The sequence below is a fragment of the Myotis daubentonii genome, chromosome 12 (genome assembly GCF_963259705.1).
Source record: "Myotis daubentonii chromosome 12, mMyoDau2.1, whole genome shotgun sequence".
NCBI lineage: Eukaryota > Metazoa > Chordata > Mammalia > Chiroptera > Vespertilionidae > Myotis > Myotis daubentonii.
The window spans coordinates 79,468,646-79,488,874 of record NC_081851.1 but is presented as its reverse complement, the minus strand read 5'-3'; the positions used below and the strand labels follow the sequence as shown (position 1 = coordinate 79,488,874).

The 20,229-nt window shown below is 61.3% G+C and overlaps 2 protein-coding genes across 2 annotated transcripts; one reads left to right on the top strand and one right to left on the bottom strand.

Annotated features, from left to right (window-relative positions):
• Positions 1-354: 354 nt before the first annotated feature.
• On the top strand, positions 355-15,678 carry TRAPPC12 (trafficking protein particle complex subunit 12). Its single transcript, XM_059660613.1, has 12 exons — positions 355-480; positions 2,195-3,360; positions 5,063-5,179; positions 6,046-6,159; positions 6,693-6,831; positions 8,908-9,020; positions 10,105-10,177; positions 10,784-10,857; positions 13,335-13,433; positions 13,955-14,055; positions 14,656-14,743; positions 15,065-15,678. The coding sequence occupies exons 2-12, from the start codon at positions 2,200-2,202 to the stop codon at positions 15,305-15,307; spliced, it is 2,322 nt and encodes a 773-aa protein (XP_059516596.1). The 5' UTR covers positions 355-480; positions 2,195-2,199; the 3' UTR covers positions 15,308-15,678.
• Positions 15,646-19,557, bottom strand: ADI1 (acireductone dioxygenase 1). Its single transcript, XM_059660614.1, has 4 exons — positions 19,356-19,557; positions 17,274-17,393; positions 16,421-16,600; positions 15,646-16,313 (listed from the first exon to the last, which is right to left on the bottom strand). Exons 1-4 carry the CDS (start codon positions 19,473-19,475, stop codon positions 16,194-16,196), a joined length of 540 nt encoding a protein of 179 aa, XP_059516597.1. The 5' UTR covers positions 19,476-19,557; the 3' UTR covers positions 15,646-16,193.
• Between the last annotated feature and the right edge of the window lie 672 nt (positions 19,558-20,229).

Genomic DNA, 20,229 nt, shown 5'->3' with positions numbered 1-20,229 from the left:
CCTGGTGCGGTTCCCACGGCCGACAACGGACACTTATCATTAATGTGATTACGCAAATAGTGCCGATGTGCAGCAGGAAGAGTCGAAGGCACAGGAAGGCGCGAAGACAAACCCTGAAGATAGTCTCCAGGGCGCTTTGGCCCCGATGAAAGAAGCCTAACTGTGTCCCTTCCGGCTGCGCCCCCCGCCGGCGAGGTTTAGAGTAACTCCCGCTCCAGCCCCAAGACCGCCCCGCCCACCCCGCCGCGTTCACGCCCCCAGGCTCAGGCCCCGCCCCGCGGCCCGCCTCACACCTCCGGGCCCCGCCCCCGCTGCGTGAACCGGAAACGGAATGCGCTTCCGGCCGCCGCCATGGAGAGGTCGGGGAGGAGGCTGCACTGGGCATGCGCGCAGGAGAGGCGGCGCGGGCGGCGCAGTAGGCGCTGCGTTCACGCCCCCCTTCCCGCTTCCTCCACATTCTCGCCGACCCCGCGGGCGCAGGTGAGGCCCGCCGGCTCCAGGGAGGGCTCCCGCCGCCTCAAGCTCTCCCCGCTCCTCCCCGGGCCCCGCCGGCCGCGTCTGCCGCGGGGACTTTGGCGCGTCGCGGCGGGAGGCGTCGGCGGCTCAGGTAGGGGGACCGGGGCGCAGGCAGAGGGCGGACCGGGGCGCAGGCAGAGGCATCAGGGCGCAGGCAGGGGGTCTGGGGTGCAGGCAGAGGGGTTTCATTTATGATGTTATCTGAAACAAGGTTTCCGAGGAGAATCTAAACATCGTTACACACTTAAGCTGTGACTTGAAAGATTGTTGCTTTTTGCCTCGCTTTGTAATTTTCAGATGATTTCTTTTAAAATGTCCTAGGTAGCCCTGGCCTGTGCGCTCAGTGGTTAGAGCATCAGCCCGTGGGCCGAAGGGTCTCAGATTCGATTCCCGTTCAAGGGCACACCCCTGGGATGCGGGCTCACTCCCAGCCCCGGTGGGGCCCGTGTGGGAGGCAGCAGTCAATGTGTCTCTCTCATGTCTATGTTTCTTCCTCCCTCGCTCCCTCCCTCCTCTAAAAAGCATTTGGAAAATCTCTTCGGTTGAGGATTTAAAAAAAACGTTTAAGGAAATTCTGATCTTTGGTACAACATGGCCTCCTAAGCCTTGAGGACGTGCTCCGTGGAGTGAGGCAGCCACAGAAAGACAGCACTGCTGGTTCCATTTCCGTGAGGCCCCCCCAGCGTCTGGTTCCTAGGAAGGCGGGTGTGGGTGCCCGGCTGGGAGAGGCGTCAGCTTACCGAGCGCACAGTCGGTTTTACAAGGTGAGAGGAGTTCTGGGACGGATGGCGGTGATGGTTGCACAACCTGAGCGTGCTTAATACCCTGAACTGTACATTAGAAATGACTACGGCGGTGAGTTTTACGCTGCCTGTCTTTTACTACAGTAACATGTAAGGCTGGAGAAATGGAGTCTTTTGAATATGGATGTGAACATGTAACTGATAAACGCTGTTCAGTGCAGTTGTAGGTTCACTGCAAGACTGAGCAGCAGGTGCAGGGGACGCACGGTTTCTCAGTCTCCCCGTGATCAATGTCCACAGCGGCCGGGACAGGTTGCAGCCTGAGGAGAAGTCCTTATCGCCCAAGATCCACAGTTGGACATTAGGGGTCGCTCTGGCTGTTGCACTTTCCATGGGTCTCTAGAGCCAGCGGTTCTCAGCCTGTGGGTCGCCAACAATGAAAATCCATCCTGCATATCAGATGTTTACATGACGATTCGTAACAGTAGCAACATGACAGTGATGACGTAGCAACGGAAATACTTTTATGGTTGGGGGTCACCACAACATGAGGAACTGTATGAAAGGGTCGCGGCGTCAGGAAGGTTGAGAACCACTGGTAGACAATTGTAAGATGACGTGTTTACCATTTTTATAAAGTAGCCCAGCCGGCGTGGCTCAGTGGCTGAGCATCGACCTATGACCCAGGAGGTCAGGGTTCAATTCCCGGTCAGGGCACAGGCCCGGGTTGTGGGCTCCATCCCCAGTGTGGGGCGTGCAGGAGGCAGCTGATGATTCTCTCTCATCATGGATGTTTCTGTCTCTCTCCCTCTCCCCTCCTCTCTGACATCAATAAAAATATATTTAAAAAAAAGAGAGAAAAAGGTAGGATAAAACGAGCTTCATAGTAATGGGAGGAAAAGCTGCTGAGGTTGGTGTATTTGCCTTTGTTTCAGGGACCATGGGGGACGCTCCGGGCGCTGAGGAGAGCCTGACCGCGGAGCCCCAGCTGGCCGAGAGGGGAGCAGGAAGCATCGCCCCGGAGGCACCCCAGCAAGAACCCGGGCTGCTCTACCAGGAGGAAACCATTGATCTCGGGGGCGACGAGTTCGGGTCAGAGGAGAATGAGGCCGTCTCGGATGATTCCAATAACTTCGCAGACAAGCTCAGCGAGCACATGATGGAGAGCGTCCTCATTTCGGATTCCCCGAACAACAGCGAAGACGACACAGGCGACCTGGGCGGTGACCTTGGTGGGGCGCAGGATGTCCGGGAGCCTGCAGGAGGCAGTGCTGATCGCAGCCCGGACAGTGTCCCGGGCCAAGGCAAAGGCGCCACGGACACGCCCAGTCCTGACAGTGAGAGCGACGGAGACAAGGCACCGAAGGGCATCTCAGAAGGCACTCCTGGCGCCAGGGTGGCCTTGACGGCAGACCCAGAGCCGGAAGGGAAAGGCTTGCCCGCCTGTGAGCATGACGATGCCGGGGAGCCGGGCCCCAGGCACCAGGGCCCGCCGCCTCCCAAGGACGCGCCCGTGCCCGTGTGCACCATCTTCAGCCAGGCCCCGGCCGCGGCCGCCCAGCCCAGCCCCTTCCTGCAGGACGGCTTCGAGTCCCAGATGGTGAAGTCGCCCAGCTTCAGCGGCCCCAGCCGGCCGGCCTCCAGGACGCCTCCCCCGGCGGTCCAGCCCAGCCCCAGCCTGAGCACGTTCTTCGGGGAGACCGCCAGCGCCAGCTCCCTGGCCTCGGACTTCTTTGATTCCTTCACTACCTCCGCGTTCATTTCCGTCAGTAACCCCCACGCCGGCACGGCGGTTCCCGGGCCGCTGTCTCCACTCGCCTCCCCGCGGACGGAGAGCTCAGAGCCAGCTGTGCCCACGGCCTCGCTGGAAACCCCTCCGTCCCCGAAGCCCTTCTCCCAGATCCAGGCCGTGTTCGCAGGGAGCGAGGACCCCTTCGCCACCGCCCTGAGCATGAGCGAGATGGACCGCAGGAGCGACGCCTGGCTGCCCGGGGAGGCGACCAGGGACGTCCTGGTCTCAGTGGCCACGCAGCAGTACCGCACCGTGTTCGTGGACAAGGAGAACCTCACCATGCCGGGCCTCAAGTTCGACAACATCCAGGTGAGGCCGGGCACCTCCTGGGAAGAGGCAGCGCTCGCAGGTGATCTCCCCCACAAAGTAGGTCATTCTGTCCACACCTCAGTCCCCGGCTGCTTGTCGCTTGTGTTACCTCTTGTACATTCACTACATACGCGCGTATAACACTTCCCGTACACGTAGCTGCTATGTACAAGTAGCATGTGCCATATAGAAGCGAATACCTTTCAGGCACTGGAAAGTCCTGTTTTTAGGAGTCCTAAGGTTCTGATTGTCAGGGTCCGTGTTATGTCACCGGGTGATTTCGGGCCCTGTTGATGCCCCTGATGTAATTTAAGGAAATAGTCCTGGTCTTAGGGTGACTTCAGCAAGGGAGCTGGTGACCTCGCAGTTCTCAGACGTGGCCCGAGACGTGGTGCGGTCGCTTCTTGGTGACACCTGGGCTGCAGCACAGGATAAGTCTCCCACCCCCTTTGTTTTTAGACAGGCTCCATTCCCTTCGTTTTTCTTGAATCAGTTGTGCTGGCCACAGCTGGAGCCGGGGTTCTCTGCTCAGAGACGCTGGGCCTTCACGAGATGGTCGGGTGTTTGTGTGGTGTCTGATGTGCTCGAGTGGACAAAGCTCTCGCAGACTCAACAAGGAGATAGGAGTGCCCCAGTAATCACCATAAAAACAGAAAGGTCATGTGTGCGAGTAGCAGTGTCAGCTCAGTCCACTGGAGGATAAAGCCATCCCCTTCCCTGACCTACTTCCTTCCCGTGCTGTGCTGTTCGAGGGGGAGCAGCCTGTCTCGGGCAGCCCTGATGGGACCATAACTTGGTACAAACGTTTTAAAATAAAGTTTTAAAAACTGCCCCGGAATCCCGCTCTTGGGAATTTGTCATCAGGAAGAGGTCTCACCCTGTGCCCTGGGAGGCTGCGGGCCGACCGTCAGGGCACGTGCGGGAGGCACCCACCGATGAATCTCTGGCTCATCAACGTCTTCTCTCTCATCCATCTTCTTAAAAAAGGAGGAGGTAGTCTCACTAGTTGCAGATGCCCAGCGTTGGGATGTCCGCAGAGAACCGAGCACCCACAGTCGGGAGGCAGCTGAGAGCACTGGCTCCCCTCTCTACCCTGGGGCGTCTCGCACACAAGCGATGTCACAGTAGATGTTTACTGAGCGGCGCGTTTAATTGGTAGATTGGAAAACCGGATAGGAGATAGCGCAGTGAGCACCTCCTCCCTGCTCCGCGGTGGCCCGTGACCTGCGCCCTGTCTCTCCCCTCCCGCCCTCCTGGGGAGTTCCCCTCACAGCCGGGGGCCTGGCCTCCAGCACCTGCTTTCCAAGGCGCTGCCGTTTGCAGGTCTCCCCTCCCCCCCTGTAATTCTGGGAAATGGAAGGTTGCCATGGAAGTGACTTGACCCTTAACCCGGGAGCTGGGACCAGAGGTCCTCGGGTGTTTGGAAATGTGCCAAAGGGACTGGGGCCGGCACGTGGCGTTAGGTCGGGCCCAGAAGCTCACTCCCGGCCGCGGCACCGCACAGCGCTCACTCGGCACTCGCGTTGAGAAAGGGCTGCTGTGCGGTTTAACCGAGGCCGGGCAGGGGCAGGGGCAGGGGCAGGGGCAGGGTCGGGGAAGCTATGGATCCTAACCGCACGGTGACCTGGGGTTCCGGGTGACGTCTGGTTAGCTGAGTTAGGGAACGCCGTGCTGCCCTGACTGCCTCGCACGTCCTTCCCAGGGAGATGCCGTCAAGGACCTGCTGCTGCGCTTCCTGGGGGAGAAGGCGGCGGCGCGGAGGACGGTGGCGGACGCCAGCGCGGTGGAGCAGTCCTTCGTCGGCTTGAAGCAGCTCATTGTAAGGAGCAGAGTGTTTGGTTCCAGGTTGTGGGTTTTCTGGATGAGTCCTGCCTTCCTTCATGATGTTGTCCTGGGAGTCATTACCTTGCATATATTATCCAAAGCCCTTGCGCGTAAATAGAAGTTTGTTAGACTCGGTACCAGGCCTGTGTAGCAAAAAGCGTCATATCAACACGCTTTCAGTGTGCAGTCCAATTAGTCTAAAGGCCATTGTTTTAAGTGATTGGGTTACTCGAAGCAGCGTGTATGTGGATTAAATAAGCTTCATCAAATAGAATGTCTAGAGGGAAATAATTTTATGTTATTTTTCAAAATGTTCTGTCTTCTCCACTTCATATAGAAGGCTCGTTAGTGCACGGGTGTCCCTGTGGTTCAAGTCCCAGCAGGAAATAGCGCGGAAGTGCATTGTGTTGATGGCCTGTGACGGGCCGCAGCAGTGCAGTTCATCGAGGCTTTCATGTTAATAATGGGAGCATGTAAACATACAGCCCTCCTCACCACATGCAGACCTCACAGGCACACGCACACGTGGCCAGCACAGCCTCCCGTTAGAGTGCTGATCTTAAACTGGAAGGTGAAGCAGGAAGAGCCCACAGAAGGTTGTCTTGGGAGAAAGGCGGGCAGCTGGATGTGGGCTGCGGCCAGCTTTCCCCAGGTTCTCGCCGTGGCCGTCGGCAGAGACGTGCTGGCGTCCTGCGCGTTCTCCTGGGCTGCGTCGCGTGCTTGGCCCCTTCCTGGCTGATGGATGTGTGGCGAGGACCTCGGCCTCGCCCGGTGGCCTCCGCTGGGCGGGCTACCTGGGGCTGCCGCTGCCTCCAGCACACGGCCCAGGGCTCGAGGGCCCGTCTTGCCTCTGCCTTTCAGAGCAGCAGAAACTGGAGGGCGGCGGTGGACCTGTGCGGGCGCCTCCTCACAGCCCACGGCCAAGGCTACGGCAAGAGCGGGCTGCCCACCAGCCACACGGCAGACTCGCTGCAGGTACAGCCGGGCGGGCGGGCACTGGGTTGTTGTTTATTGTAATTGGGGTGGGGGTGGGGGAGCATGGGAGGGGCCGGGACCTTTTGTTCCAATAAGAACAGTGGGAACAAAGCGGATTTCGAACCCCGAATTCAGTCCCAGGGTGAGAATGCTCTGGTCCCGCTTTGTGACAACACAGGTGTGACCTGGACTTGTCTCTCTGGAGGCTGGGCACCCAGTGTCCTTGCAGAGTTGCTGGGGGCCGGGCTGGGACCGGCTGGGATGGGGCCCACAGGGCGGGGCCGGCCTCCTCAGGGCTGCTCTCCCTGGTCACAGCAGTTCTCCGATAAGGATGCAGAACTAGTGTGAGGAGGAAGAGCCGTCTGGGGGATGGGGCGGGGGGACACGCCGCGGAGGCCCTGGGGTCCTGCCTCTTGCAGCTCTCCGTGTGGGCACAGGTCCCCGGAGCATTTAAGGGGGTGCCTGGGGGAGGGGGATCAGGCCGGCCCGTCCCCAGGTCCACCCTGGGGTGACCTGTGCCTCCACGTGCGCAGCTGTGGTTCGTGCGGCTGGCGCTGCTGGTGAAGCTGGGCCTGTTCCAGAACGCGGAGCTGGAGTTCGAGCCCTTCGGCAGCCTGGACCAGCCCGACCTCTACTACGAGTACTACCCGCACGTGTACCCGGGGCGCAGGGGTAAGGGCCCTGCTTTGCACTCAGCTGGTGTCCTCGTTCCCTTCTTTTCCCGGTTCTGGGAGAGCAGGCACCTGGCAGTGGGCCTGAGAGCCTCACCTGCTTGTCATACCCCCACCTGGACGCGCTCACGGGGCCGAGGGTCCATCCCCCATTTCCCAGGCAGCTCCCGTGAGAGTCCAGTGAGGACGCTGGGGGCCCGCAGGCTGCCTGGCCTTGCTCCAGAGTGAAAAGTGCTTTGCATCGTAACCGGTTCAGACGTGCGCAGGGAAGGGACGCACACACGTCCGCGCGCCGTGCTTGTTCTGTGCGTCTCAGCCTCCGCTGTCGTTTAATTTATTGAAAAACGTGGGCGACGTGAGACAGAGCGGCAGGAAATGAGAACTAGGCGGGGGCGGGGGGGGGGCAGTTTGGAGGTGTTTTGTCGAGCGAAAGGCTGTCCAGACCTCCATGGTCTGCAGGGCCAGCTCACTGAACCGCCGTGTCTGGTCTCCTGTCCTGTTGAGTCCATGAGCCGGGCACTCATAACAGCAAGTCACATACCCGCGGGTTAAGAGGAAGGGACCGCCTCGTTGTTCTGCCCTCCGCCCTGGGCGCTGGCGCCCGCTGGTCCTGTCTGGAATCCCTGCTGGGGAGGAGGCCGCGCCCTGCGCTGCCCTGGCCAGGACGGTGTGGTGGCGCCCCCGGGACCCTGCAGCTTCGGGAGTGGAGTCCGGGTTCAGGGTGCGCTGCCTCCTCCTTCCCCGAGGACGAGGGACCAGGGGGCACGCTGCTGAAGCCGCGGAAATTAAACCGCGTCGGAACTCGGATGGAGAGCCGACGGTGGCCACGCGCCATCAGGCAGTTACCGCAAACCGTGAGGGCGTAGGCCTCCTGAGTGTGCGGCACCGGCCACAGTGGCGTCTGGGATGTGGACTGATTTTTCTCCTCGCTCTGCGGTGTGACCGCATCAGTGTCCGACTGACTCGTTTCCTTTAGCTGCAGGATGTGAGCAAACACATGACGCGTATGACTAAGCTTCAGGGCCTTCTGTTAAACACGGCGCAGTGTACCCGCTCAGCACATTCACCCCAGAGGCGGAGGGGCCGGACCCAGGAGCTCCTCTGTTGTTGCTCTGAACTGTTCCTGGGGGGATGTCAAATTTTCTTCTTTTAAAAAACACCTGTTAGAGTTGAATTCTGAAAGAGTTTTGCTACATTCATACCGGCTCTGTGACTGTTCACCATGTCCCCCCATTCAAGAGAGAAACGTGTAAATTGTTTTACTCCGGAATAGCAGTGGTGCTCATTCCCCCTCGGCACTGACCGATGGAGCTGGGGGCGCGGGGTCCCCGTGTCTGGGCAGCCCTGATGCTGCCATGCCTGCTGGGACTGTTCTGAGGCACAACTTTGGCTCCAAAGGCACACGCATGTGCACACATGCACACGCATACCTACATAGACTCTGGCTGAAGCGGCATCCTCAGGACCTGGGCCCGACGCACGCTGGCTCCGCCCGTCCTGGCTCTGGGTCCCCCACGCCCTCATCTGTGGCCGATCCTCCCTGCAGGTCCCAGGGACCTCGCCAAGCACTTCTAGGCGAGCTTGCCGTGGACGGTGCTGAGCCCAGTGTGCTGTGTGGTCCTGTGTTGGAGGAGGGCCCAGCTGTCTCGTCAGTGTGACAGTCTACACGGCTGCGGGAGACACCCCGGCTCTCTGATGCCTGGAGCATGCTTACTAGGACACGCTAACAGTGGTTCTCAACCTTCCTCACGCTGCGACCCGTTAATACAGTTCCTCATGTTGTGGTGACCCCCAACCATGAAAGTATTTGCGTTGCTACTTCATCACTGTCATGTTGCTGCTGTTATGAATTGTCATGTAAAAATCTGATATGCAGGATGTATTTTCATTGTTGGCGACCCACATGTTGAGAACCGCTGCTAGAACATGCTTACACTCTGCAGTGGGCACCATGGGGAACTTGACAGTGCCAGGCGGACCTGTGGTGCCCGCTGTGGGGGGTCTGCACAGCTCGCATGCACGCGCGGGGCGGGGCGCGCTCTTCACGGCACCGCTGACGCTCTGGCCTTGGCCTCAGGCTCCATGGTCCCCTTCTCCATGCGCATCCTGCACGCGGAGCTGCAGCAGTACCTGGGGAACCCGCAGGAGTCACTGGACCGGCTGCACCGGGTGAAGGCTGTCTGCAGCCAGGTAGGCTCCCGTCCCCCGGTCCCTCCCCCGTGCCCGCTGTCGCCCCTGCCGCCTCAGGAAGGCAGGCCTGGCCTGCTGGGACCCTGTGCTGTCTGCTCGCTGACATCATGGCGGGCAGGGGGCAGGCTTGGGGAGCTGGAGTCCTGAAGTCCTCGGTCTTTAGTGGCATTGTGGGGGAAGCAGGAGAGCTCCGTCGTAGAAGTCGCCTGCGAGTTGTGCCCAGGCAGCGGGGAAGCTCGGACGCGTACCAGCCCCCCGGCTCCTGCAGTGCCCTGAGTGCCTGCTGCTGCCAAGCAGGCCCTGGGCAGCGTTAGACAGGGGTCTGAGGTCCCAGAGCCCAGGCACATCGCCCTGACCCTGCCACCTGCACCCCTGACTCAGGACAGTCGGGCCGGAGTGCCCCCTGATTCGCCCCCCGAATCGCCCTGGGTTGGGAAGTAACACTGTGTGGCCATGAGATCGTTCCACTGGTGACGTTAGGAAGACCTGGGGGCCAGGGCTCCGTTCCCAGGCCGCCGCCTGCCTCCCAGCGCTGGTCCTCAGTCCTCGCAGGGCATGTGGTTCGAGGGAGCAGTGCACGCGGTTGGGGTGGAGCTCGTGTGCGGAGCTGCCCTCACACTAGACAGCACGCCAGCGGGAGCAGCAGCTTCCGGCGGTTAGAGAAATGAGGTTGCATCTCAGGGGCCTTCTCAGCCCCAGCTGCTCTGGGGGAACTGGTATGGGGTTCCTGGAGGGTGCAGCCCCACAGCCACAGGTGGGGGGCGGTGATGTAACCCTAACTTGCAGCCGCCAACAGCTCGACCCCAGACGGTCTCAGCGCAGGTGGCAGACCCTCTGAAGGAAAGACACCACCGTGTGCTGGTGGAGTGGGGGCGGTTCAAGGTCATCTTGTCCTTTTACTTCCGAGCCTTCCGCGCTGCAGGTGGCCGCCACCTGGGTGCTGGGCAGCGAGTGGGACGGGGTGTGCGGGAAAGGTCCTGGGGCCCGGCTCTCGGGAGAAAGCGGCTCCCGGGCAGGTGTGACGGCCCAGGCCCAGGCCCAGGCCCAGGCCCGCCTGCGGGGCTTTGTTCTCCTTTGACTGCAGATCCTGGCCCACCTGGAGCAAGGCCTGGCCGAGGACGGCAGCATGAGCAGCATCTCGCCCGAGAACAGGCAAGGTCCGTGCGCTTCCCTCCTGCGCAGCTCCCGGGGCTCTCGGCGCGCAGCCCGCTGGTTCTGTGGTCTCACCCCCTTTTCCTTGTCCCTCAATCAGCCCTCCCCTCATCCCAGGGCAGCTCCTAGGGACCTTCGGCCTGGGACTCCGTGAAGAGATGGGAGAAAGGGCAGGCCCACGCCGGTCTGGACCCAAGGCGGGTGGGCGGGTGGGCGGGCGGGGGCGGTGGGAGGAGGGGGGGCAGGCTGTGGAGGTTTGAAGATGCCCTGTGGGGAGTCGGCTTCAGGTGGCCTCACTTGGCGGGCGTGTGACCTTCCAGCAGCACCTCTGCCCGTGCCGCGTGAGGTGACAAACCCCCCCCCCCGTCCCCTCCCCCAGTGGAGCCGGAGGAGGTAGGAAACAGGCGCAGCAGGCCTTCCCCCCTTTCACGGTGAGGAGTTCTCGGGGTGCCGACGCTGGCCCTGGCCCTGTGGTCTGTCCCCCGAGGCGGAGCCCTGCCTCTGCTGCTGTGTCCCTTCCAGGGGTGGCCTCCTCCCGGAGCCCAGCACGCCGGCCTCGGGAGTGCGGGCCCCACTCCGGCGCCGCGTTCACTCACCGCCCTCTCTTGCAGCCTCCGTGCAGCTGTGGCGGTCCCGCCTGGGCCGGGTGACCTGCTCCATGGCCAACTGCCTGCTGCTGATGAAGGTGCGTGGGGCTGGGCACGCGGAGGGTCCGCACAGCAGGCACACACTCCACCTGTGCCGTGACTTCTGTGCGGGAAATTCCGCAGAACGGAGAGTTTTCCTCGTCCCGAGTAATTGTTAAACGTGGGTCTGGTGATTCAGTTTAAATCATGGTGCACACTCGTGCCCCCCTCGGTCCCCGTGCTCTCCTTGCGCTCCGCCCGGAAGGCGGCTCTGTGCTCCTGTGGGAGAGGGCCTTCTCCACCAGGGGTGATGGGCTGGGTGCCAGGACAGGACACTGCGCCCCGGTCCAGGGGACAGCCTACCAACCACAGGGCACGGCCAGGCACCTGGGATGGGGGGGCCTTGACTCCTCCAGTCCCCTCCTTGGGCAGGCCCTGCAGCTCACAGCCTGTCCTGGGGCCTCTCCCTGTGTGGGGACCTGCAGCCCCTTCCCCATCCCCCTCCCACCCCCGCCCAGCCCACACCTGCCCCAGGGTGACCTGCTCTGGGGCTGAGGAAGCTGCTGCAGGAACCCATCGGCCACAAGGCAGCAGCCTCGCTGTCCACGCCTGGGCCCCGATGAGCGGTGGGGGCTCCCCCACGTCCCCCAAGGTCATTCCGAGCTGCAGTGCAGGCAGGCAGGCAGTTTACGGAGTGGAGGAGCGTGACCGCGGCGCTCCATGCCTGCGGGCCGCCGCGATGTAGCCATGGATCCATGTGGGCGCGGGGAGGGCTGGGAGCAGGGGTAAGTTCAGAGCTACAGCCGCTCATCCGCTGTCACAGAGGTGTGGCCGGGACCGCTGGAGGAGCCAGCCCCAGCGTGGTGGTGAGGACGGGTGGGGGTGGGGGTGGGGGTGAGGAGCGCTATCGCTCGCAGCAGTTTCCCTTCAGGCTCACGTGTCCTCAGAGGCCGGCCGGCCTTGCTGGTCCTGTCCCTGTCCCCTCGCACCTCAGCCACACCTGCCCTGGGCCGTGTGGGCGGGAGGGGGGTGGCCCCGAGCCCACAGCTCTGCAGTGACCAGCTGCTCCCCGAGGCTGCGGTCCTGCCCCTCTGCCCTCCACAGGCCACTCCCCACCCGTCCCGGCAGCCAGCTCTGACCCTGCCGCCCCGCCCTGCGCCCTGTCAGCTCCCCAGGAAGTCCCAGCACAGAGAAACCAGCACAGCCCTGAGGCCACAGGCACACGCTGCGCTCACCGGGGGGCCAAACCCACAGGAGGGAGGCACTGTTCCCAAACTCGCGGCTTTTCTGCATTTTAAGACACGAACAGACAATTATGGGACGAAAACGCGTTTCTTTGTTGTATCGTCATAATACCTCGGCACAAACGGCCTCCTGCCCGCCCGCCCGCAGGTGGGATGTGGGCGGTGGGCGGTGTCGGCCTTTCAGGGTGCCGTCGGGCGGAGGTGGGACTGGAACTGCAGCTTAGCCTTTCCTGTCCGGGTTTAAACGGGGACCCTTGTTGCGGTCAGGGCCGCTCAGGCTCCTGCTTTCTGAGTCCATCTGGTGGCCGGGCCGGCAGCGCAGGCCGGGGGTCTGCCGCGTGGTGTCACGTGAACCTGGTGATTGTGTGGGCTAACGGGTTGTGTCCTCAGCACTTAATGATTTTGAATAACATTTCTGTGACAGAGAATAAGCATTAATTCAACGTTTCAACGATGAGAAATGTGTTCGTGTGCTCCCGCCCGAGTGTGTGCATACGCCCTCCCGCACAGCCAGGTGGCACGGGGCTGGGAGAGTCCTCCTCTCACTTTATTTTATTTATTATCGTTTTATCCTCACCTGAGGATATGTTTGTTGATTTGAGGGAGAGAAATATCAGTGTGAGACAGAGGAATCGATCAGTTGCCTCCCAGGGATGAAACCCACAGCCTGTTGGCGCTCAGGACGACACTCCCACCTACTGAGCCACCGGCCAGGGCTCACCTCACTTTGTTGTTTGTTAATCCTCATCTGAAGGTATTTCTCCATTGCTTTAGATCACTGGTTCTCAACCTTGGCTGCACATTAGAAGCACCTGGGAATCTTTTTAAAATCCTGATTTCTGGGCCTCATCCTCTGGAAATTCTGTTTCTTTGTTACTAATGTTGTGGCCCCACCCCATACAAAGAAACACTGCTTTAGATGGAGGGGGGAGGGAGAGAGAGAGATACCTCTGTGTGCAAGAGGCACATTAATTGGTTGCCTCCCGACCAGGACGGGGAATGAACCTGCAACCCAGGTGCATGCTTGACAAGGAATCTAACCTGGGAGCTTCTGTGTGCAGGCCAGCGCTCTAACCACTGAGCACCAGCCAGGGCTCACCTCTTTAAATGTCACTGCCTCCCCTTAGGTTCACAGAGGCCTGCAGGCGGGCAAGGCAGGCACCCTGGGTGGGCAGGGGTTCCTGCTGGGCCTCCTGCTTCCTGCCACGCATGTGTCCTCGTGTCCTCCACACGGGGTCCACGGGGCCTTGTGCAGAGCCCCGTCCTCACCTGACAGCCGCCTCTCCTCGCAGGACTACGTGCTGGCCGTGGACGCCTACCGCTCCGTCATCCAGTTCCACCCCGAGCAGGAGCCGCAGCTGCTCAGCGGCATCGGCCGCATCTTCCTTCAGGTGGGCACTGCCCGCGAAGGCGCGTGGGGAAGGCCGGGGTCACTGCCCATCCCCAGGGACTCTGGCAGCTAAGGCACAACCGAGAAGTTAGCTCGTGGGACAAAGAACTCGAGGGCCCAGGCGCACGGGAGTGAGTGTCTGTCATTTCACTGGTCACAGACATCCAGAAAAATCGATGGGGCTGCCTCCGTTCAAACTGTCCCTGTGATACTTTTAATTTTAGTCTTTAGTTTTATTTTTATTCTGTGTAACTGCTGCTATGCCAAGATTCTTTCAGAAAGTATAGACTGCAGACCGTGCGTCTAGCGTGGCCCGCGTGTTAGGTTCGACTCGGCCGCAGGGAGTCCACCCACTGCATCCCACCGTCTCCGGCAGCTGTAGTATCATTTCCTAATGACACTCAGCGAGTGGTTCGAGTCCCCCTGCTCGACACGAACGTCTTCATGACGTGACGCCGGGCGCTGAGCTGTGCGTGGCTGCAGACTTGCCACCTGAACTGACTGGTGACTCTGTCAGAGCAGATTGGAGACATAAAAACGGCCGAGAAGTATTTTCAGGACGTGGAGAAAGTGACACAGAAGCTGGACGGGCCGCAGGGGAAGATGATGGTGCTGATGAACAGGTATGGAGTTCACACTGTTTCCCGCTCCCGGCGCACAGCCCTCAGGACACGGCCCGTCCGGGTCTCAGAATCGGAACAAGTCACAGCCCCAGGAGTGGACGGGTTTTCTTGAATCACAGTCATTCTTTTAGCCACAAGAATTGACTTCAAGCGTTTTTCTTTGTTTTTCAGAGTATTCACATTGCCCCCATTTTTCACGTAAATTAGCGTCTGTATGTACTCCTCCCAGTCCCCGCCGTGCCCCGGGGTGGCTCTTACGGGCCAACACCCACAGCACCGTGAGGCCGGAGATGCTCCCTCGGGAGCAGAGAGAAGCAGAGGCAGGAAGTGTAGGCAGAGCCGTGTCGGGATTAAGATCGGTTAGACCGCTTTTTTTTTAAGTGAAAGTTTATTTAGAAAGTTACAGAGACCAAAGGAGGCCTTGGAGCTTAGGAGAGAAGGTAAGGTAATGCCTGCGCCAGGGAGAGGCGGGGAGGGCCCGGCGGGGCGCCCGCTGTCCGGCTGGAGGCCACCGTCCCAGGCGGCTCAGGGTCACACGAGGGCGACCGTCGCCCGTGCCCCTGCCCTGGGAGGTGAGGCTTTACTGTCCTCCTGTCGCAGAGCTTTCCTTCACCTCGGCCAGAACAACTTCGCAGAAGCCCACAGGTTCTTCACAGAGATCTTAAGGACTGACCCCACAAATGCAGTGGTAAGGCGCTTCGGCAGATGTGGGCTCACACCTGGCGCCCCTGTCCAGCCCGCTGGCCTGGGCGGTGTCCATGGGGGGTGGGGACCCCGGCCCTGCACGCCCCGGTGTGCCCCAGGCACATCCCCAGTCCTGACGCCCGTCCTCTGAGGGGGTGAGGGTCCCGGCCGCCCACCCGGGCACAGCAGTCCTGACGCCCGTCCTCTGAGGGGGTGGGGGTCCCGGCCGCCCACCCGGGCACAGCAGTCCTGACGCCCGTCCTCTGAGGGGGTGGGGGTCCCGGCCGCCCACCCGGGCACAGCAGTCCTGACGCCCGTCCTCCAGGCCAACAACAACGCGGCCGTGTGCCTGCTGTACCTGGGCCGGCTCAAGGACTCGCTGCGGCAGCTGGAGGCGCTGGTGCAGCAGGAGCCCGGGCACTGCCTGCACGAGAGTGTGCTCTTCAACCTGACCACCATGTACGAGCTCGAGTCCTCCCGCAGCGCGCAGAAGAAGCAGGCGCTGCTCGAGGCGGTCGCCGGCCGCGAGGGCGACAGCTTCAACACGCAGTGCCTCAAGCTGGCCTAGCCCCGCCGGCTGGGGCTCTGGCTCCTGGGAACTGCGCACGGGAGCCACCGGGCGGGGCTGGCCGTCCCGGTCCTGTGAGGCCTCGCTAACCCTCCCGACTGGGGTGTCGGGGCCTCGTGCTGCTGATTCCTGGAGGCGGGGCTGCTTGGTTTGTCAGTGCTGAATGTCCTCAGAGGAGAGTGGGAAGATGGACTATAATCTGTTCCCATGCGCCTGGGCGTTGGGGCGTTTGTAACTGCAGGGGACACCACGGGACGACACCCCTCCTCCCAGCCCCAGAGGGACCCATCGTCTAGCCATCGGCGCTTTCCAGCCCAGGCATGAAAGGAGACGGCTGCTTACTTATTTCTAAAGTTTATTGATGAGAGAGACCCATTGGCTGGTCCACTTATTTATGAGCTCGTTGGCGCCGTCTTGTCTGAACCCACAGCCTCGGTGCATTGGGACGGTGCTCTAACCAGCTGAGCTACTGGCCAGGCAAGGCAGCTGCTTTGTTTTCAACAAGAAAGTGGGTGAGTCCCCCTAACGTGAGGGCTGCTCCCCACGCCCCTGGCGGTGGGAAAAGAGTCCTGTCACCTGCTTACACCTGCGCACAGGCGGCGTGGCCTTGATGGCAAGGCATCAGGTCCCAGCGGGGCGGCCCGGCAGGGACACGGCACACGCGGCTCGAGTGCAGCGCCGGTGCCGGCACAGGGCCACGGGGGTGGAGATGAGGCTGCCCACAGTGGCTTCTACGTAAAAATCAGATCAGGCTACGGCTCCTTCCACTAAAACAGACTGATCAGACAACCTCCCAGAGGGACAGAAAAGTGAGGAAGACACGGTAGGTTTCCTGCCGCTGTCACGCCAGGACCGTCCGGGCCAGGGGTGTGCTGGCTCAGCACCACTATGCCCTCTGCGCCAGGAACGCCATGTACTGCCCCCGCGCCTCCACGTGGTCCGCTGGCCGGTTGTGTGGGGTCCACACGGGTTCTCCCACGAACAGCCGCATGGCCTTCACGTAGTTCTGGGGACAGCACACAGCCCCGGTGAGCCCGGCCAGCGAGGCCTTTACCTCCCGCGCTGTCTGTCAGTCACATCCTACCCTCCCCCCTCCGAGCCACCCGGGCCCACCTGCTCGTCCAGCGTGAAGCGGTGATAGATCCCCGCGGGGAGGGTGATCATGTCTCCCTTCTCCACGGCGATGCGGATCCACCTGTCCTCCGCGTCCCTCACGTCGAAGTACCCGCTGCCGTCCAAGACATAGCGGATCTCCTCGTCCAGGTGCAGGTGCTCCGTGTAGAACATTTTGATCTAGGCCGTGAGGGACACGGTGAGTCGCCTGCAGACCAGCCTCAGGGACAGCTAAGTGGGCAGAACTCTCCCAGGAAAGTCGGGGCATGACAGCAAGTGTAGGGGGACCTGGGGTGTTACGAGTCCTCCCGGCCAGCCAGCACCTGAAGGATTCACACCGACAGCACCACCCGTGCCAGGCAGAGCTCCCACAGCTCCCTGTGCGGCGCCTGGTGCTCTGGTCCCCACTAACAGACAGGCCCTGTGGCAGAGGCGAGGTCGCTGGCCCGACAACAGCCTGCGTGTGCAGAGCCGACACTCCAGATACCCTGGCTCCTGCTCATAACCCACCCCACACGGCAGTCACACGATCACATGCAGTCATGCCAGTCACAGGATCACACGTGCAGTTACATGATTACAGGCACACAGTCATGCTCACACTGGAAGGTCAGAAGCCACATGAAAATGTGTTGAAGGTAGTCACCTTAAAGAATTTCTATTTCAAATCTACTTTTCCCCCTAATATCTTATTAATAAAAAGTTCAAATATGCATTACTCTGATATAAAACCCAAATGGAAATAGTAAAAGAAAAAGTCTAAAAATTTTAAAAACTAAAGAAATAAAAATGTAAAAACTGTACTGGGAGCGAGTCTCACGACTCCCCCTCCAAACCGTCCGGAGCCCCTGACCTTCTCCTCGTAGTCGGGCAGCTTCTCTCTGCTGATGGTGACGATGTCCATCCAGGAGTAGTTTCGCTCCTTCCGGATCTTCTCCAGCTCTGGGTCGTTCTCGTACTTGTCAGCGTCCAACTAAAGGATTGAACCACGGAAAGGAGGCCCCGTGTGCAGGAGGCACAGCCTGTCTGGGCCTCCCATGTGCTTGTCTCCAGACAGATCACCAGGCCCCTCCGTTCCCGCCTCTGCGAGTGATTCTCCCTAACAGCTGTATTAATTCCTGCTCCCCAAGTCCTTCCTGGGGTTCCTCTTCACCCCTCGGGTCCCGGTGCCAGGGGCTTCGATGGAACGCACATGGCCTCAGGTCTGTCCACACACCCCTCCGTCCCCATGCGGGTCCTCTGCCAGCCTCCACTCTGAAGCCCAACTGAGCTCCCGTGGCCAGTCCGTTTCCCTGGTCAGAATGCCTGCCGCCCAGCCCACCGCTGAAGTCCAAGCACCAGGCTGCTGCGCCCGACAGGGCCTTCTGCCGTCGACCCAGTGCCTCTTCTCTGTTCCTATTCCCTGCCAGCCCATGTGCTCAGTGGCCGAGCATCAACCTATGAACCAGGAGGGCGAGTCGAATGCGGGTCAGGGCACAGGCCCGGGTTTGGGGTTCGATTCCAGTGGGGGAGGGGGTGCAGGAGGCAGGCAATCAATGATTCTCATCATTGATGTTTCTGTCTCTCCCTCTCTGAAATCGATTTTTAAAAAAGAAGAAAACTACATTGTAAACCTAAGGAGTATTTGCTACTCTTCAATTCTTGATGCTTCACCTGGCAGCCCAGGCACCTGACCGCCTCCCCCGCCCACCTGGCACACTCTCGTTCGCACCCTCTGTTCTTTAGGGTCCGATTTTAATGTCGCTCCCCAGGGAGGGAGCCCGATTTCGTCTGAACTAACTGAAGCCATGGGCAGTGCGTTCAGCATATGCTGGCCTTGCCCTGGAATGAAACACACCTGGTACATGAGACCTGCACAGCAAACTCGAGTATCTCCGAGTACTAGCCATCACACGTTCAATTCTACAAAGATGGCCCCAGGTCAGCAGATCCGCCTGGCGATGTGCGCAAGTCTAACCTCACACTGCGAGCTCTAGGCTCCGCCGTGGGACCACGAGCAGACTGCACGCCTGCTCCCTGTTCCCCGACCAAGAACGGGTGCTGGGAGGAACACACGACACACACGGGGCGCTCGGAGCACCCAGCAAACGGCACTGAGTTCGGGGCCTTGGGACCCGCCGTCCGGGGAGAGTAGGGGTAACCCGTTAGCTCATCCCCTGCGCACATCTGCAGGTTGACAGTATCTGCTTCCTCTTAAATGCCGAGCACGGACCACGTCACGGGCCCCTCAGGATGCTGCAGGTTGTGGATGCATTAACCTTCCATTGCTCTGCAGTGTCATCTCAGCCCAGAAAAGATAAACCCGTGTAAAAATTAACACACAAAAGACAGTTTGAATTCCAGAACACGGACCTCACAGCTATGGGGCAGCCTGGGCCCATCCCCATCCCCGCTGACCCCTAGCCTTGCCAGCGCAGAGCCACCAGCCCGTCCGGGCCGGCACGCCCCGACCCAGCGGGGTCCCGTCTGCAACAGGGACACCGAGGGGCGTGGGACAGCTCCCTGGACCCGCCTGCTGCTGCTTCTGCGCATGCGCGGCGCCCCTGGCCGCCCACCACCCGGCCCCCAGCTGAGCGTGCGCAGTGCGCTCGGTGGCGGACCACCAGGACTCGCTGCGGAGCGTGCGCAGTGCGCTCGGTGGCCGACCACCAGGGCTCGCTACTGAGCGTGCGCAGTGCGCTCAGCGGCGGACCACCAGGACTCGCTGCGGAGCGTGCGCAGTGCGCCCGATGGCCGACCACCAGGGCTCGCTACTGAGCGTGCGCAGTGCGCCCGGTGGCCGACCACCAGGGCTCGCTACTGAGCGTGCGCAGTGCGCCCGGTGGCCGACCACCAGGGCTCGATACTGAGCGTGCGCAGAGCCGGGTCCTGCCCCGGCCGCGGGGTCCGGGGCTGAGAGGCACCCCGCCCTTCCCCCGGCCGCGCGCCCGCGTACCTTCCAGTACAGGACCCCGAGCCGGCGCAGCTGCTCCAGGCCGACCGGGCGGGCGGGCTCGGCGCGGTGGGGCCGGCGGGGGTCGTCGGCGGAGGCGTCCATGTACCAGGCCTGCACCATGGTGGCTGCGAGGAGCGAGCGGCGTGCGACCTGGGCCGGGGCGGCGGGCGGGGCGGGGCCTGCGCTCCGGGAGGCCCGCGGCGGGCGGGGCGGGCGGTTCCGGGCCTCCTGGCGGCCGCAGCCCGTGCACGGCCGAGCCTGGAGGCTGAGATCTCCGATTGTCGCCGCCGGCCCGAGGCCAAGCCGATGGTTTTGGTGGGTCCGCTCAGCCGGAACCGGCCCGCGGGGAGGAGGGTGCGCCCGTCTGCGCCCGGCTCACCCCTTTCCAGTGGTTCCTGCAGCGGGACGGGCTGCCTTGGACCCCATGGTTTTAAATAGAACGTGTCCCCAAAAATAACAAAATATCCCGCCCGGCGACCTATGAACAGGAGGTCACGTTTCATAACCGGCGCGTGCAGGAGGCAGCCGGTCAATGGTTCTCATCATTGATGTTTTTTTTTTTTAATATATTTTATCGATTCTTTACAGAGAGGAAGGGAGAGGGAGAGAGAGTTAGAAACATCGATGAGAGAGAAACATCCATCAGCCGCCTCCTGCACCCCCCCCCCACACTGGGGATGTGCCCGCAACCAAGGTACATGCCCTTGACTGGGATCGAACCTGGGACCCTTCAGTCTGCAGGCCGACGCTCTATCCACTGAGCACACCGGCCAGGGCTCTTTTCTTTTTAAAAAATATATTTTTAGCCCTAGCCGGTGTGGCTCAGTGGATAGAGCTTCGGCCTGTGGACTGCAGGGTCCTGGGATCGATTCCG

Excerpts from the sequence above, each read along its gene's own strand:
- TRAPPC12 (XM_059660613.1), top strand. The coding sequence starts at position 2,200 with ATGGGGGACGCTCCGGGCGCTGAGGAGAGCCTGACCGCGGAGCCCCAG. Across the intron at positions 5,180-6,045 it reads TCGGCTTGAAGCAGCTCATT|AGCAGCAGAAACTGGAGGGC; the intron begins GTAAGGAGCAGA and ends TCTGCCTTTCAG. Across the intron at positions 13,434-13,954 it reads TCGGCCGCATCTTCCTTCAG|ATTGGAGACATAAAAACGGC; the intron begins GTGGGCACTGCC and ends CTGTCAGAGCAG.
- ADI1 (XM_059660614.1), bottom strand. The coding sequence starts at position 19,475 with ATGGTGCAGGCCTGGTACATGGACGCCTCCGCCGACGACCCCCGCCGG. Across the intron at positions 16,601-17,273 it reads TGCCCGACTACGAGGAGAAG|ATCAAAATGTTCTACACGGA; the intron begins GTCAGGGGCTCC and ends CTCACGGCCTAG. Across the intron at positions 16,314-16,420 it reads GCTTCACGCTGGACGAGCAG|AACTACGTGAAGGCCATGCG; the intron begins GTGGGCCCGGGT and ends TGCTGTCCCCAG.